We start from the raw sequence: 15,730 nt of genomic DNA, 5'->3' as shown, positions 1-15,730 counted from the left end.
GGCTTTAGGAAGAAGCCAGCAGAGCAGGACCTGCCTCTCACTGGGCAGCAGCGAGGCACCGATCCGTCGAAGGACAACACCGCCTTTATTCCACTGAATTACCGCAGCGTTTGTTCGTAGAGGCCGAGTTTTAAGCGAAAACCCGCCGTGTTCCTTTAAGCGAAAACCGTGGCCGTGGGCCGGGAGGAGCCGCCTCACTGAGGGCGGCAGCCGGCCCGCCCCGCAGCCGGTTCGCCTCACAACCGGGCGGAAAGCCCCGCGGCCGGCGCCGGGAGGCGGAGCAGGGGGAGTAGTGGCTTCCGCCGTCGCCCGTCGGTGGCGGCGGTGGTGCGAGAGGAGCGGAGCCGGGAGTTTGCGGGGTCCCGCTGCAGCGATGGCGTCGCTACTGCCGCGCATCGAGCGGCTCTCGTCGCGGGTGGTGCGGGTACTGGGCTGCAACCCGGGGCCCATGACGCTGCAGGGCACCAACACCTACCTGGTGGGCACCGGGCCCAGGTAACGACCCTGCTCGGGGCGGGGGAAGGGGCCTGGGCGCTGCCTCCGGCTCGAGGGGCGGACACCGGGCTGTTCCGAAGTCCCTTAGTTGCATAAAAAAAAGGGGGGGGGGGGGGGCGGAATAAAATAAAATACAGCATTAGGTTTTCGGGACCGGCGCTCGGAGGCGGCTTGGTCAGGAGGGGCGTGTGCCTCGGCCGGGCGACTGATCGGCTGGGGCGCGGCATTCCGTGAGGGAAGCGGGTGGGGGCCTCGCCTCAGGCCTCGCGGCTCCCCGGCCGGGCTAAACGCTGGTGCCTGCGACGTGTCCGGGAGTTGAAAATGTGTGCGCTAAATTTATTATTTATCCTTCTTTGTAAATTGTTGTGCCTCGGCGGTGGAGTATCACGGAGGGAAAGAGATGGCGTCCATTATTGCCACATTCCTGTGCAATGTTGGGCTCTTTCTTTAGCGCTCTTTAACTGTCACATGAGCACTCTAAATTCTCTTACTGTTGTTTGTTTGTTTGTTTGTTTCGTCCATGTGTAGAAGAGTCCTTATTGACACTGGGGAGCCAGCTACTCCTGAATATATTGGCTGTTTAAAGCAGGCACTGTCAGAGTTCAGCATCTCAATTCAAGACATTTTAGTGACTCACTGGCATTATGATCATAGTGGTGGAATACCTGATATCTGCAAAAACATCCCTAATGGTAGGCCAGAGATTTCAGATATTGTTGAAAATGTTACATATGTGGCAAGAAAAAACTTTTACAGAGTGCTTCTGTGCAAATCAGCTGGATTATTCTTTTGGAACCTCCATATAAACTACATGTAATTTCATGATACTGTTACAGTGCATAGAATGAGAGCAACGAATAATCTTGATATTGTAGTTGTAGACTATAGTTTTTCTTCAATACCTGTGCATATCTTCATAGTCATTTTTTCTTATGTGTGATTAATAAGAACCTGGATTACCATCAGCAGTTTACATGATATTAAGAGATTTGAGAAAAACTTGAAACTTATTCCTTTCTACATTGACAGTAATGACAAATTGACCATTATTTTCACTTGTGTAAAAACAATAAATAATTTAATCTCTGAAAAAGAAAGATGCATAACTTTGAGATTCCTTACACAGACCATTAGTAATTGGTGACAAATTCATAGGCCTCATATCATGAGGGGAAAGAGGGTAGGGCAGTCTGCAGGTAAATTCTGATCTAAAAATGTGTATTTCATGTTGATAAACAGTAAGGGACATTTCTGCTTTAGTATCTGGGAAGAGAATAAGCAGTATGGGTAATGTTCTGAGTGTTGTTGGACTTCATTACAAACTTTGTCACAGGCTTTATCAAATTTTGTAAAGTTGCCAGGTGCTTATATGCAAAGAAGCCTGGGCACTACTGAAAACAACATTGGTGTCTGTGAGGGTTTTGGTCTTGTCAACCCATGAGCATGGCTGTAAAGACTAGCAAGGGATATAAATATCTTTCTGGGTTGCTATCCATAGCTGTTCAGCCCAGGCATTCACAGTTCATGCACGGTTTAGAATGATAGGTGCTGAGGGAAGTTGCAGGTAAAAAGCTTCCATCCAGTGTTAGGCAAATGTCGAATGGTGCTTCTGTGAATCATCATGCAGAACTTGAGCGCAAAAATCTTAGTGGTGTTGTAGAAACTTGGGGGTTTTGGCTCTTGATGAGTCAAGAAGGAACATTTGTAAAATGTAATAATTGCTGATGTTATTAATTCACTTGTACTTTTTTTGTCTTCAAAACTACTGCTGGTACAGAGTACGGTATTCAGGTTCAGTGGCTTTCACTATTCAGTGTTTGTGGCTCTGGAATAAAGTTGCTTTATAAACATAAAGTTACTGTACAGAATTTCTTGTGCCTAGTTTTGTATTCATACTGTGTAATAATTAATAGTACTTGTTCAAAAAGTAGCCTTTCTGTGGAATTAGCTTTGTTAGTGACAAATTCAAAACATCATTTTCTTGCTTTCTTTAAATAGACTCTGAATATCGCATCTGTAAGCTTCCTCGTGTCCCTCATTGTGAAGAAACAATAGAAGGAGGACATGAATATTTTTATCTTAAAGAGGGAGATGTGATACAGACAGAAGGAGCCACACTCAGGTAAAGACCAATTTCTGCAAGTTTGCTGAATCACTTTTTTTCTTCAGAATTCTGGCACATATATGTACCCTAACTTCTAATGATTGGCAATCCATACATCTAATCTTTTCAACACTTACGCATGTAAGACTTGCTATCATGATCCAGCAGGTTACGTTTATATGAAGAAATTGTTTTATGAATGAGGATTATCAGGAATTAGCCTTTGGTTTTCGGCCTCAGCAGAGAAATTAAGAATATTTCCCTGGGAAAATATTTCCTCTGGGAAACCAAATAGGATTTGACATTCTTTCTCATTACTCTTATCTAAGTAATTACTATTAAAAGTGACACTTTGGGGGAAGTTTATGGTAGTCTGGATGGATTATTTAGCATGCCTTTCTTTTTACTTTAAAAATATTTCCCAAGGAGACACTAAAACATTTAATACTTAAAATGTTAAATTTTAAATCTTTAACCTGTCAGGTTCTTGTAGGATGCCAATTTGGGGGTTTTCTTCCCAGAGGGCATATTGCCTATCTTGCTAGCTTGAATGAGTCTGAAGCAGAAAGCCACCCTGCCTCAAACAAACACGCACACACTAAAAAGATCTGACCATTCTGTTTCCAGAGTTCATTCGTTAACAAAGCATTACTCTTCTAAGGACAAATTCTGCTTGTTCTCCTCAGCTTCAATGTGAATTATATCCCACTTGTAGAATGTGCCAGATGGCTGATTGGAAGAAAAAATGTAAAAACAAAGAATGTATTTGACCAAAAGCATTTTATTTTGTTAGTGAAAAAAAAAAAAAAAAAAAAAAAAAAAAACAACCAAACAAAAAAAAACCGAAAACAGGGAGACTATTATATTGAATATTAAAGACCTGTCACTACCCTAAGTAGCCCATGTTTGGACAAAAGCAATTTAGAGATGGAAAACAACTTGTTAAATTTGAATCCAAGTAAGATAGGGGTGGCACATCTTGAAGTTTGGGGTAATGCAGCCAAACTTTATGCTTGGTTAAAAGCAGGTATTCTCACCTGGTTAATTCAGTAAGCACTTAAAGGATACTCTTAGATCCACCACTGGTTCCAAAATAGCAGTATCTGCATGTTAAATTTTAGTTAGCAACCTTCACGTTTTCAAGGTGTGCCAGGTAGTGGGTTCTTTTTCCTTTGTTTTTCCATGTTAGTGGTTAAGCTTTCTGGTGAAGTTTCATCAAGAACTGGAGGATACCACTTCCTACAAAGGCAAGATGCAACCCATCAACTTGTTTTTTGTGTTGCCTCCACAGGACGATGGCTGACCTGCTTTCTGCTGAACTCAGTATTCAGTAAGAGGGGGAAGTCATTGCATCAGATGGTGCTGTGCTTCTGGCCTCCCAGCCCTGCAGTGACATGGCTGGGTGTGGTACATTGGCCTGTACACGGTGATTGGCACCAGCTCTGCCAGTTCATGATCACTGCTTTGATGCATCTGCCATTAATAAGAAGATTCTGATGAATTTCAGCAGTGATGCTGGTCTGAGTTTTGTTACTTTGTTTGAATCAGCCTCAGCATGAGACCTTCTGCCTTTCAAAAACTGTAGTGAAATGACACTGCAGTGCAGCTCCTTAGCATCTCAGGTTACTATAGACATATCAACTGTCCATTCACCCTTTGCTGGATTCTAATGCAATACTCATTCAAGCTGTGGGGTGCTAAATCCTTACCATTCAGATGTTTAATGTCCTGCATATAGAAGAGCTAAAAGACCATGAATCCCTGTTGTATTTGACAGCTCCACTCCACTGTGTCATGGGGCTTTCAGGGAAAAATAAATTTCAGGAGACAGAACTTTATCTGGGTTGGGTCCAGAAGCTTATAATTTCCAAAAGAATTGGCAACATCATCCTTACCCTTTTTTGCTAATGCAAGGTGTATGTCAAGAACTTCACGCATTTCACTCTGGAAATAACATGTCAATTTTTCTTTTTTAAAGCTTCAGAGTAAAGCCCTCTATAACACAAGTTCTACCTGACTAGCCAGCTCCCTTAATGCACTTCTATTATGATGTGTCATCTAAGTAAAAGCATGTTAGAGATGATGATCTGTGTTCTCTACATGGTATAAGAAAATCAACTGGTATTAGACAAAGTGATACCCTGTTTACATCAAGGTTTCAGCCTTTTTTGTCTATTTTTTTCTGGTTCTTGTGAGCTACTTTCTAAGTGATTTTTATCGATCTTTGTTCCTAGCTTCTGAAAATGAAGCTTATATGCTGTATGAAAAACTTCCGCTTTTTTGTTGTTATTCTTTAAACAGAGTTTTATATACACCTGGACACACTGATGATCATATGGCTTTACATCTAGAAGAAGAAAATGCTGTGTTTTCTGGTGACTGTATTTTAGGGGAAGGAACAACAGTAATTGAAGACCTGTATGATTATATGAAAACTCTGAAAAGGTTGTTACAAATGAAACTAGATTTAATATATCCAGGTAAGTGGTTCTATTTTTAACTGTTCTGTTTTACTATATAATTTTAAAATATCTCTAAGAATTTGAGAACTCTTAATACAATCAAACACCATTACTAATGTAACAGTTCAAGTTTGTTACTTAATATATGTCCACTGCTAAGCTAAGATGACTTTATAGCATGGTGGTTTGCAAGACTTGAAAATTTTTCAGTGATACCTTTCCTTCTTGAGATTTCTCCATCTGAGGGTGAATCTTATGCTTCTGTGCCCAAAGCCTACAGAAGCCAGAATCTTTCACTGTTGGAATCATAAGCAAATTTGGTTTTCTTGTATTACTCTATCCATGCACCTTAATGTTACCCTGGAAGAAAAAATAATAGTTGTTCTTTTGGTCCTTTGCAGCCCCACATACACTGCCAGTGTGAGTAACCTAGTGATGTTTTTTGAGAGAGGTATCTGTCCTTTGCAGCACAGATTAATCACAAATTCATCTTGGGAAGCTGCAGAACTGTCAAATGGTTGTCTTAGTTAATGACTTAGCTTAAATTTGAACAAAAGCCAAGGGGCCAACATCATGTTCTGAAAGTTGCCGAGTCATTCAGTCTATGACTTTGCTTTAATTTTTTTCCTCTACCTCTCCCAAACCTTGGGAATGCATTTACTTTTCATATAAACCGTGTGTCTATTTGATACAACTGGATTTTAAGAATTAGTTATGTAACTAAGGTTTAAGCTCATTTGCTTTTTCAGAGCTACATCTCAGGATTTTTTCTGACTTTTTCTGTTTCATCTTCTTCAACTTGTCAATCTGAGCAACAGTGTCTGCATTCTCAGTTGTCTTCCTCCATTAACCATCTATGTTTAGCCTGCATTACCAAATCTCTTTTGTGTTCATTCTTAAAATATGCTTCTTTTGAAGTAGGTGTTCTTTAAGTGCTTTAAGATGTAAGCATTAAAATGCTGTGTAAGCAAATATCATTATAGATATTCCATGGATGTGGAGGCTGATATAGACAGAAATAGTGACTTGCTCATAGTTATTGACTTAACTACTGGTAAAACTAAGAATATTTTAGCTTCCAGAATCTCAGTCTATTGATCAATCAACTGTTCTACTTTCTTGCTTACATAACTACAAAACACAGTGTGTTCCTCTGATTGAATTTCTGCCTTCCAAAACCCCATATATTCCAAATTCTATCAGGTTTATTAATTTTATCTGTTGTATTTCACTCTCTCCTTAATCATTATTTATCTAGATTACATATTCACCAAGGTTGAATATTTGTGCCATTTATCTGTAACTGTTTGCTACTCCATTCTAAGTATGTTCATGCTGTACTTGCAATTAGGAAGCCAGATGAGTAGCTATGTATTGAGATGGTTTGGAACCAACTTTCTTTTTTTACCCATGCATCACAAAATGTATGTGCAACTGTGTCAAAGACAACTATTGCCCAATCAGAACAATCATTTATACTATTGGTGTGTACTACAGTAAAATGGTAACTATAGCAGAAGGTAGTTTGCTTTACCAATAAATTATATAAGCTCAGTACTTTGACTTTATTGCAGTTTTAGGTCTTCATAATTCTTGAACTGTTTCTCTGTTCCCCATCCATGCTTTAGCACTCACATTGCAGCCTCAAAATTAGATAGGGAGCAAGAATTTTTGTAACAAGCTGACTGCTGGCTAGGTGTGAGTAGCTGAATTTTGCTAATTCTTCCCCTTCCACATTTCTTTTTTAATTTAATGTGGAAATTATTTCAGGCACAATACTCATGACAATCTATTTGCAGCCGATAGTTGATGAGAATCCTTGGGACCAGAAAAGGGCATTTTCGTCAGCAGAGGGCTCCCCATCCTGTAATAATAAACAATGATCCTTGATAATACAGAAAAAAATGGTACTGTCTGCAAGATTTCATGAGCCAATTATTTTCTTCAATTTTATCCTTTGTGCTTTAATTTACTGTAAAGTAGGAAAATCTATATTACTTCACAGGGTGTTACGAGAATCAAAACTGTTTCTGATCATCTGGGCTGTACAGAGGTCTGCAATAATATGAAGCTGTCTGATACAAAGTCTAAATTACTGGAAAGAGGGTCATGGTTTGAAAGATCTATTTCACGTGCTCAGAAACACTTTACATTTATGCAGATACTAATTTATTTATTGGTGAAGTTAAGTGTGTTGCTGTCCCTGAAAAATTATGGATGGGAAAGGTCCGCATCTGGATTTAGTCCCAAGGTTTCTGACATCATTTTAATGTATGTATATGCCTACACAATGGCTATGGATCAGATGATGTAATAGATATGAAATGCCTTTAACTTTGCAAAATGTGGGTTCCACTCCAGGTACTGACATTGGTCTTGTAGTCTAAATCAATTAAATCACTTGGAAGAGCACAGACAGGTTTTAAGACTGCCTTGTGATTCCATGTGTGGGCCTTAATTTTGAATACTTTAGTGTGACTTTTGTCATTAGATAATGCAAGAGAATGGGTGGTTAACATTACAGTCTCTGCTCTGTGTATCTTAATGTGTTTTTTCTAATTTTAAACTTTTGTTTTTACAAGTGGAAACATATTTACTAGAGATACTGTTATATTTGTAATTTATTTTGTAAGGACCAATAGCGTCAGATTAAATATATTTGAAATCATTAAATATATGTGTATATGACAGTATGGTTTCATATTTACATGTTACATATCTTTTATTTATAATACTGTCTTTACACAAGGCAAGCTTCAATCTATATTTAGTAATTTCAAATCTGCTGAAGTGAGTGTGTAAGTTGAGATATGCATAAATATTTTGACTTGCTGAAGGATAGATTCTTTTGACACTTTTTTATTGCACAGATATTCAAATCATGAAAAATCAGTTGCTCTTTTTCTATAAGTTGCCTGTCCTCAGGCAAAATAAGCTCTAATTTAAAAAGCCTTAAAACTAAAAACCCATTTAGTCAGTTAACCCAAAAGCACAAGTCAAGAATATGATGATTTTTTTTTTTTTAAATAGTCAGAGAACCTCAAAAGAAACTGTCTGATTTGGATTATACTCCATAACTTCTAAAAGAAAGCTAGGCTTTTTTAAAGTAGTTTCTGTTCTACTCATTTTATAAATTACTTGGAGTTTAGACTGGCAGAGCTGGAAGTTGCTGCAGCTATTTCAGGTGAGGTATACAGGCAAAGAGACAGGAAACCTTGCTATGAAAAGCATGTGACAAATATTCATGCAAGTAAATTTCTCTGTAGGTAAAATATTAAGTTTAATTTCTATGCATGTAACTCTCATGTCTGAAAAATATTTTCATTTCTTCTGTCATTTTAGTGTATCATGAGGCAGCATTTGATTTTTCTACAATTAGTGCTTTACCAATTAAGCCTTTTTCTGATTTGATTCAAAGACCTTTCAGTAAGTTGAACATTTCTGATCTGCCACACTAAGTCCAGAAAAAAAACGTTTTGTTTATTAACCAGCCAGACATAAAATGATCTACATATAACCTTCCTTGTGCATTGCTTATTCCTGCCCTGACACATTCCAGTTGGCTTGCTGATTTGTCTTCTGCTAATTTTTTGATCATATTTATGAAAGCATGTTCTTAAGGGAATATAGTACAGTATGTCTGTCACAACTGAAGATACTACTTCCCTCACCCGTGTTTGCTAGATAGCCCCACAACAGGACAGTAGTACATGTGTCCTTTGCCTCAGCTACTACTGTTCAAAGACCAGTATCGGTTTAAATCATGGGTGTCAATATCCTTTGGGGAGAGTGAGACAGGCAGATAGAGGTAATAATCTGAATCTCATCTCTAAAATCCGTTCAGCAGTGAACTCTTTTCCATTTTTTAATGGCCTAAAGTAGTCTTCCCTTGCTTTCCTTATTCCATCTGAAGTATTCCCTTTCCCCATTCAGACGTCTCAGATCTTAATTCTTCCTTTCCATCTTAATGCTTTTTAATTGCAGACTGTGATGCAGACATGCAAACTTAATTTTGGCCTTTCCGTGCGCAAGAAGAACCCCAACCCAAACCAAAAAAACCTGCAACCAACCAAAAAACATGCAAAGAGCATCCTACAATTTAACATCAAGGATACTCTGACAGGGTGGTACATACAGGTGCTACTCCTTTCTTATGACTTTTAAGTCTACCAGAGTTTATATAAGAATGATTCAATTATTCAACAGCAAACTTAATTTCAAATTTAAGTAACAGTGCTCTGATACATGTGTTTTGATTTAGGTCATGGCCCAGTAGTACGTGATGCAAATACTAGAATCCAAGGCTACATTTCTCACCGAATTGCACGTGAACAGCAAATTCTAAATGTTTTCCAGATGAATGCTGGAAAATCATATACATCCTCGGAGCTTGTAAAGCTAGTATACAAGGTAATTGTTGATTAAAAGTTTTTAGATCAAACTAAAGAAAATTGAGGTTATGTTCATAAAATTGTATGTAACAGTTTTAAGAATTTGAGTGAAGACCATGGTGGCTTTTTAAAAGAGAAAAAAAAAAATCTGCTTGTTCAGAATTCATATATGACTGTGCATTTAAATTGTATTGTTTAAGCACTTCATTGGAGTGGGGCCCAGGTGATTCTTACAAACTTTATTTCACTATCTAGATGGTCCTAAGCACAGTTTCATAGGGCTAAGCAAAAATAAAGTTGTAGTGCTTGGTTCCAAGTGAAAAGTATGAGATGACTGTTAATTGTTGATTTGTCAAAGTGTGTTTGGAATCTCCTGAAAGATGGGTTAAAACTTCTAGTTCCTGATTTATAAGTCTGCAGGAGGGTGCAGGTGAACTGCAGTTCCACAGAAGTGGATACTGTGCTCAGAAGTTGGGTAGCTTGCGTGTGTTATTGGACAGGCGTAAGTGTACTTTTTCGCTACTTCATCGTTCTTCATGTAACCTTGGTAATTTGTACATGTGGTATGAGGGTTACCCCTCCTAGCAAGTAGAGATAAAAGAGATGCAGCATTTGCTTCAGAGGAAGATGTCAAAGTTGCCAGTGGCTGTGGTTTTTGAACAGGTCTGTAACAGCTTCACAACTCATTTTTCACGGTTGTGCTGATCTCCAGTTTCCAAAAGAATGGCTACGTCACATTGAACATTTTGCAATGCTGATGTACCATTACCTGTGGCTGTTTAGCTCCTGCAGTTTTCCTGCCTGAACAATTACAGTTTCTAAGTATACAGCCATTCACATGTTTGTGTAAATCACAAAGCACTTGTCCTGTCACTATATGATAAGAATTTTTTAGTACTATTAAAGCTTTCATATTATGAAAAAAAAAAAAGTAATCTTTCAAAGCTTTTTAAAGATTCACAATTTATTGAGCTAGTTTTCTAGTGAATTTTTCTGCCAGACTTGTTATTGGGAGAAGAACTTTTTCATTTTCAAAAGGAAGGCTTTACTTTTAGGATGATAGACCTGGAGAGGGGGATTTTGAGAAATGCTATTGGTTTTTACCTAATGAGCATTGGAAAATTTTAAGAGACATTTCGTCCTCCTGAAGCTGCTGTATTTTTAAATTGTTTACTCATTTACAGATACTGATTGTTAAAAGATATTTAAACCTATGCAAATATTGTCATGGAATAGAAGTGATAGGTATCTGTGGAGAAATGCATCTTCAAATTTGTCTTTAAAAATGCTCAGCTACACTGACAACCCAGTGCAGACCAAGCTTAGAAAAGCACAGTCGTCTTGGTGTTGGCCAAAGTTTGTGTAATACAAATGGATAATGCAAAAAATAAGCAACGTAAACAAAAACGTGTTATTAGGCTACTAGTTTAACTGGTGTAAAATTAATTTACTCATTTCAGTTTGTTGTTATTATATAACTAACAATGTTCAACAGAGCCATTCAGAAGAGGAAAATCTATGTTAATAACCATGAGTTCTGTATATTGAAAATAATTGGGAGATATTTAAACAAATACAAAATGCGTATTTGTGTTTCCTTTAGGATATCCCTGAAAATTTACTTCGAGCAGCAGAAAATAACCTCCTAGTCCACTTGAAGAAGTTGGAAAAAGAAGGCAAAGTGTGTAAGTTGTGGATAGAGGGGTAGAAGGAGGGTCATTTTCATTTTGATTTTCTATGTACTGTTTCTCATTATATTTTAATGCATTATTTCCTGGGAAAAAAACCCCCAACCAACCAACCAAACAAAAAACCCCCAAAACCTGCAGTTAGTTGCAGTAGCTGTCCTTTGGACAATTTGAAGCAGAATTATATACAAAAAGCCTATGGTTATACAGTATTTCCAAACTTCTAGAAAATATTTTATAAGTATTTGTGACATGCTTAAACCACACATTACTGCAATGCATATACCTTTAAATTTTTATTTAAAACATACCATGGAATACATTCCTCATGCTAGTGTTTATACCTTTGTGTATTTTCTGAAATTCATACCTAAATATGCATGTACATAGCATTTTATGGGATTACACTTTACATTTCTGCCTTTCGTAAATGCACATTGTTGTATGTATGTGTTCTAGAGATGGTTAAAATCACTCAGTGTACGTTTTTACAATATCTGATTAGTACAATACTTACGTAGAGCAACTGTATTTAGTTTACTGTTTTTACGTTGTGCCTTTACTTTTAGTGATCAAGGTGAGGTATTCTATTTCTGTAACTGCATGTGGAAATGTTATTCAGCCAGCAGCTAAAGAAAATACTTTCTGTACATTATGTAACTGCACCCAGGACTGTCTACTTACAAGTAAAAATTACACAAATATTTACAACTGTTTCAAGTTTTCAGCATTTACCCACCTGAATAACAACATGAAATAAGTGTATGTTTTCCAACTTAGACCTTTGTTTATTTAATGGTAAATCAGCTGCTAGGTGCTAATTGTTTGAACAATTAAGACTTAATTTTTGTAATAATAATGACCTGCTTTTTATTCAAAGAAAATAGACAAGAGTCACATGAATACAGTCATTACTGAAGTTCAGAAAATGATGTCTTTAAGCATATATTTTGCAGAATGCCATGGAAGCTTACCAGTGTGATGCTTACTGCACCAGCTTTTAAATGTGATCTCAGTTCTTGGTTATTAACATATATTATTGATCTACACATTTCTCCAGTTTGGCTCCACAAGATTCCTCTGGGGTCTACAGATGCTGTTGACTATTTGTCCCTTCCCTTGAATGCCAAAGTAACTCAAGCAACAACATTTTCTGTTTAGATGAAGTAGTGGATAAATTAACTTTCTCTTCAAAAGGTAGACTTGCAGTCTTACCTACAAAAGACTCTCTGTGTGCATCTTACATGTCCACAAAGCACAAGAAGTGCCCCTTAAAGTTTTTTGGTTTGGTTTGGTTTTTAATCTTCAATTTGTGCTCACGGAGAAGAAAGCAACCTCATCACAACACTTGGGGTTTTTCTGTGCTGATCTCTGCAGTGTGGAAACAGTTGCTAAATTTTTAAGTGCAAGCTTAGATCCAGATCTATGATAAACACTTAACATCGTGTGACCTTTGTCCGTTTTTCAGTTCAAATTAAGGACATCTGTTAAATAAAATTGATTCTGTTAGTTCTGAGCATGTAGCATACAAGTGCTGGAGTACTCATGGTACTTGTTCATTTGGTTTTGATATGATTGATGTCCTTTCCACATAGTCTGAGTTGCAGTATTTCAAGTTTTGTTCTCATTATGGAAGACTTGAGTTGCAGTCATAACACTCCCTGTTTAATTTTCACAAAGTATTTTTCCAAAGAAACGTGTTGTCAGTATCGATAATGAATGTGACAGGCATATTACAACCTTACAAGAGAGTTACTCAATGCAAATTGTGGCCATATGCTGTCTGCTGCAGTCATTAATTCACCACTTCATTCTAGGGATTGCAGTTTATGGTGGTACATAAGTTTCATAACTTCAATTAGGTGTGATACTGCCTTTACAGCTTTGATTTTTCTCACTTGCAACAGAAAAATAATGTCTTGTGTACAGGAGCATGGCACAGTATGCACATATAAGCTTTCTCCCTTGTTTGGATATAAATATCTTCGTCATTGTTTCACATTTTTAAAACACAGCTGATGAAGAGATAATAACAATTTGACTGTTCTTAATTCAGCAGCACAGATTTTTTTTCTCTGAAGTTCATACATTTCAGAAAATGCGACAAGTACTCTAACGCAAATTTCTTAATATCTAGAAATTTTAATATTCCGAGCTTTAACTATAGGATTATTAAACCCTTTTTTAGTAATCATTCTTTATATTGCTAGGTTACATTGTGAAACAGTTAATGTTTATCACCTTCCATTAAAACTCAACACTGGCCTGAAGGAAAGTGTTCCAATAGTTTTAATAAAAAAATTACATGTATAGACATACATATGCATGTACAGGTTAAGTTTGAGATAGTCTAGTGTTTATATATAGCATCTAAGTGTTAGCTTGTGACTAATTTGGTCTTTTTTTTTTTTCTTAACAGTACATGAGGCATCTTCCAACTTCAGATGGAGAAACAATTTATAAGTTATGCAACATTGCTCAAGAATATTTTTAATCTGCACATTACAGCATAAAAAATAAAATTATGATCTCAGACAATATGTAAAATAAAACCTAATTCTTCCTTTTTTTAAAGTGGTAACACAATTTTAAAGCAATGTCACAGTTGGTTAACTAATGTTTTTCATGTTCTTCTTTATGGGAATTTTAAAAATGACCTGATAGGTACTGAGTTAATAAAATGGAATGAGTGTGAAGAACTGAATGTTACCTCTGCTATAAAAGACCCAGCTTTATCATCGGTGGCAGAAAACAAATAGCAAGGTCTTATAAACTTAATATTACAGTATTATAAAGCAATATTATAAACTTAATGAATCAGACATATAAAAAAATCTCTAGTAAAAAAAATTGAAAAGATGTTATTCTAAACCTGTTTTCATTTGCTTGTGCTTTCTAAAAAGTTATTTTCTAGTAAGTTAGCTGTACATTCTAAAAACCAAGTTATTTTTGTTAACAAATGTAAATACTGGGGTTTATATTCCTTTTCTATTTTAGCTGCCTGTGCACATCTTTGGTGGTTGCTCACTGCAATAGGATTTAGCAAACACTGAAAGTAATTCCAGACTTCTCTGGAAGTGGTAGTGGAAACACCATTTCTGTGGAATTCTTCCAAAGGATTCATTAATTCTAACTAATCAGTGTCAATGCACAGAGTCGGAGCAGACACTTGCATTCTTTATCTTACAGGATTCTGCAAGAATGTGATTAAAAAGCTGTATAAATTGAGATACGTATTACACACCACATGAAGTTAAGTTTGTCTATCACTTTATAACTAACAAGCTTCAAGTTTTGCTATTAAATCATTTAAACTACAAATATTTTAACTAAAGGTTGTATTTGGTGGTAAGATACTGTATAGTGTATTAAAATACAACATTTGAAGATTGAACTGCAAGTTCAGTTCTCTGTGTAGCTTAAACTTCCAGAATAGTGTATAAATATTTGCATTACTTGCATTCAGGGTTTTATGATATATATATACTTCTTAATCCTGGCTCAACCTTTAAAAAAAAAAATACACCAAAACTACCAAAGACAAATATATGTCCCTGAAAATCCTTGAAAACCTTTCACCATTCAATCCTGTGCCTTCATTTGTGAAACATGCATATGTTTGAGTATTTAAGGCATGTCTTAATAATTATCATTATTTTATGAAGTTGATGGCATTTCTTCTAATCAGCTGAGCCAAATCCAGTACAAAAGTACTTCAAGGAACAACAATCCAAAACTGAAATCACATTCTGAAGTAGTAACCAGACACCTGAAGAGTGGAAATAATAACTTTCTGCTCTATAAAATGATGCTTTTTGTGAACTTCATTTATCTGATTTTTGGCCACGTCATGACTCTTGCTCACTTCTAACTTTCTGTGCAGTGCCATTTTGAGGTCTTTCCATAATTACTCAGAAGCTTTCACGTGGACTTTTTGCCATTAATAATTATTGTTTTATTGTAGCTATTTCATTAATTTATATTTACCTTTTCCATTGTTAGGAATGAAGAGATAATTATCAGTGTTTTCTTTTTAAAAAAGCTTAATTCACATGCTCTGAATGATGTCATTTTGCTTCAGGAAAATAGAAAGATCAGTGAAATGGCACAGTTTTCTGTCATGAGGTCTGAGAACATAAGCCAGCAGGAAACTCATATGAAGAGGTGATATCTCATTACCTTTCTGAGCCAAATAAGAAATCTGCTGTCAGGCAAAATGTCACTGAACCATTTTCTTCTGTTTCACTACACTTCATTTTTAAATACATGGAAATGGCTTTAGAATTCAGTTCAGGTATCATTGGAACTTGCAGGCAGCAAAGAAAGCATGAAGATACAAATCAGAGAATTCTGTGCACCGTGCTGTGCTGCAGCAGATGCCTGACATTCTAAAAAAAAATGAGGGAGATTGCAGTTTAACCAGACTTGTGATTAATGATTGTGTATGGTGTCTCTGGAATATTAAAAGCAGAGGTTGTACTGTTACTAAAATGTATACACAATAAAGGATACTTACATCTGCTCTGACATGTTGCAAAAGTCTAAAGACTCCTTGTTGATCATGAGATTATAAGTCAGAAGAAGTGTTTA

At 36.6% G+C, this 15,730-nt stretch overlaps 1 protein-coding gene across 1 annotated transcript; it reads left to right on the top strand.

Annotated features, from left to right (window-relative positions):
* The first annotated feature begins 217 nt into the window (after positions 1-217).
* Positions 218-13,692, top strand: LACTB2 (lactamase beta 2). Its single transcript, XM_049824297.1, has 7 exons — positions 218-495; positions 1,024-1,187; positions 2,494-2,617; positions 4,901-5,079; positions 9,323-9,471; positions 11,056-11,137; positions 13,560-13,692. The coding sequence occupies exons 1-7, from the start codon at positions 374-376 to the stop codon at positions 13,601-13,603; spliced, it is 864 nt and encodes a 287-aa protein (XP_049680254.1). The 5' UTR covers positions 218-373; the 3' UTR covers positions 13,604-13,692.
* The last annotated feature ends 2,038 nt before the right edge of the window (positions 13,693-15,730 follow it).

This window comes from Accipiter gentilis, chromosome 2, assembly GCF_929443795.1.
Source record: "Accipiter gentilis chromosome 2, bAccGen1.1, whole genome shotgun sequence".
Taxonomy (NCBI): Eukaryota; Metazoa; Chordata; class Aves; order Accipitriformes; family Accipitridae; genus Astur; species Astur gentilis.
The sequence above is the reverse complement of the archived record's forward strand: the minus strand, read 5'-3'. Positions and strand labels throughout refer to the sequence as shown.

Bases quoted from the DNA above. Each gene is read 5' to 3' on its own strand.
- LACTB2 (XM_049824297.1), top strand. From the start codon at position 374: ATGGCGTCGCTACTGCCGCGCATCGAGCGGCTCTCGTCGCGGGTGGTG. The intron at 496-1,023 runs GTAACGACCCTG...GTCCATGTGTAG, and splicing joins CTGGTGGGCACCGGGCCCAG to AAGAGTCCTTATTGACACTG. The intron at 5,080-9,322 runs GTAAGTGGTTCT...GTTTTGATTTAG, and splicing joins ACTAGATTTAATATATCCAG to GTCATGGCCCAGTAGTACGT.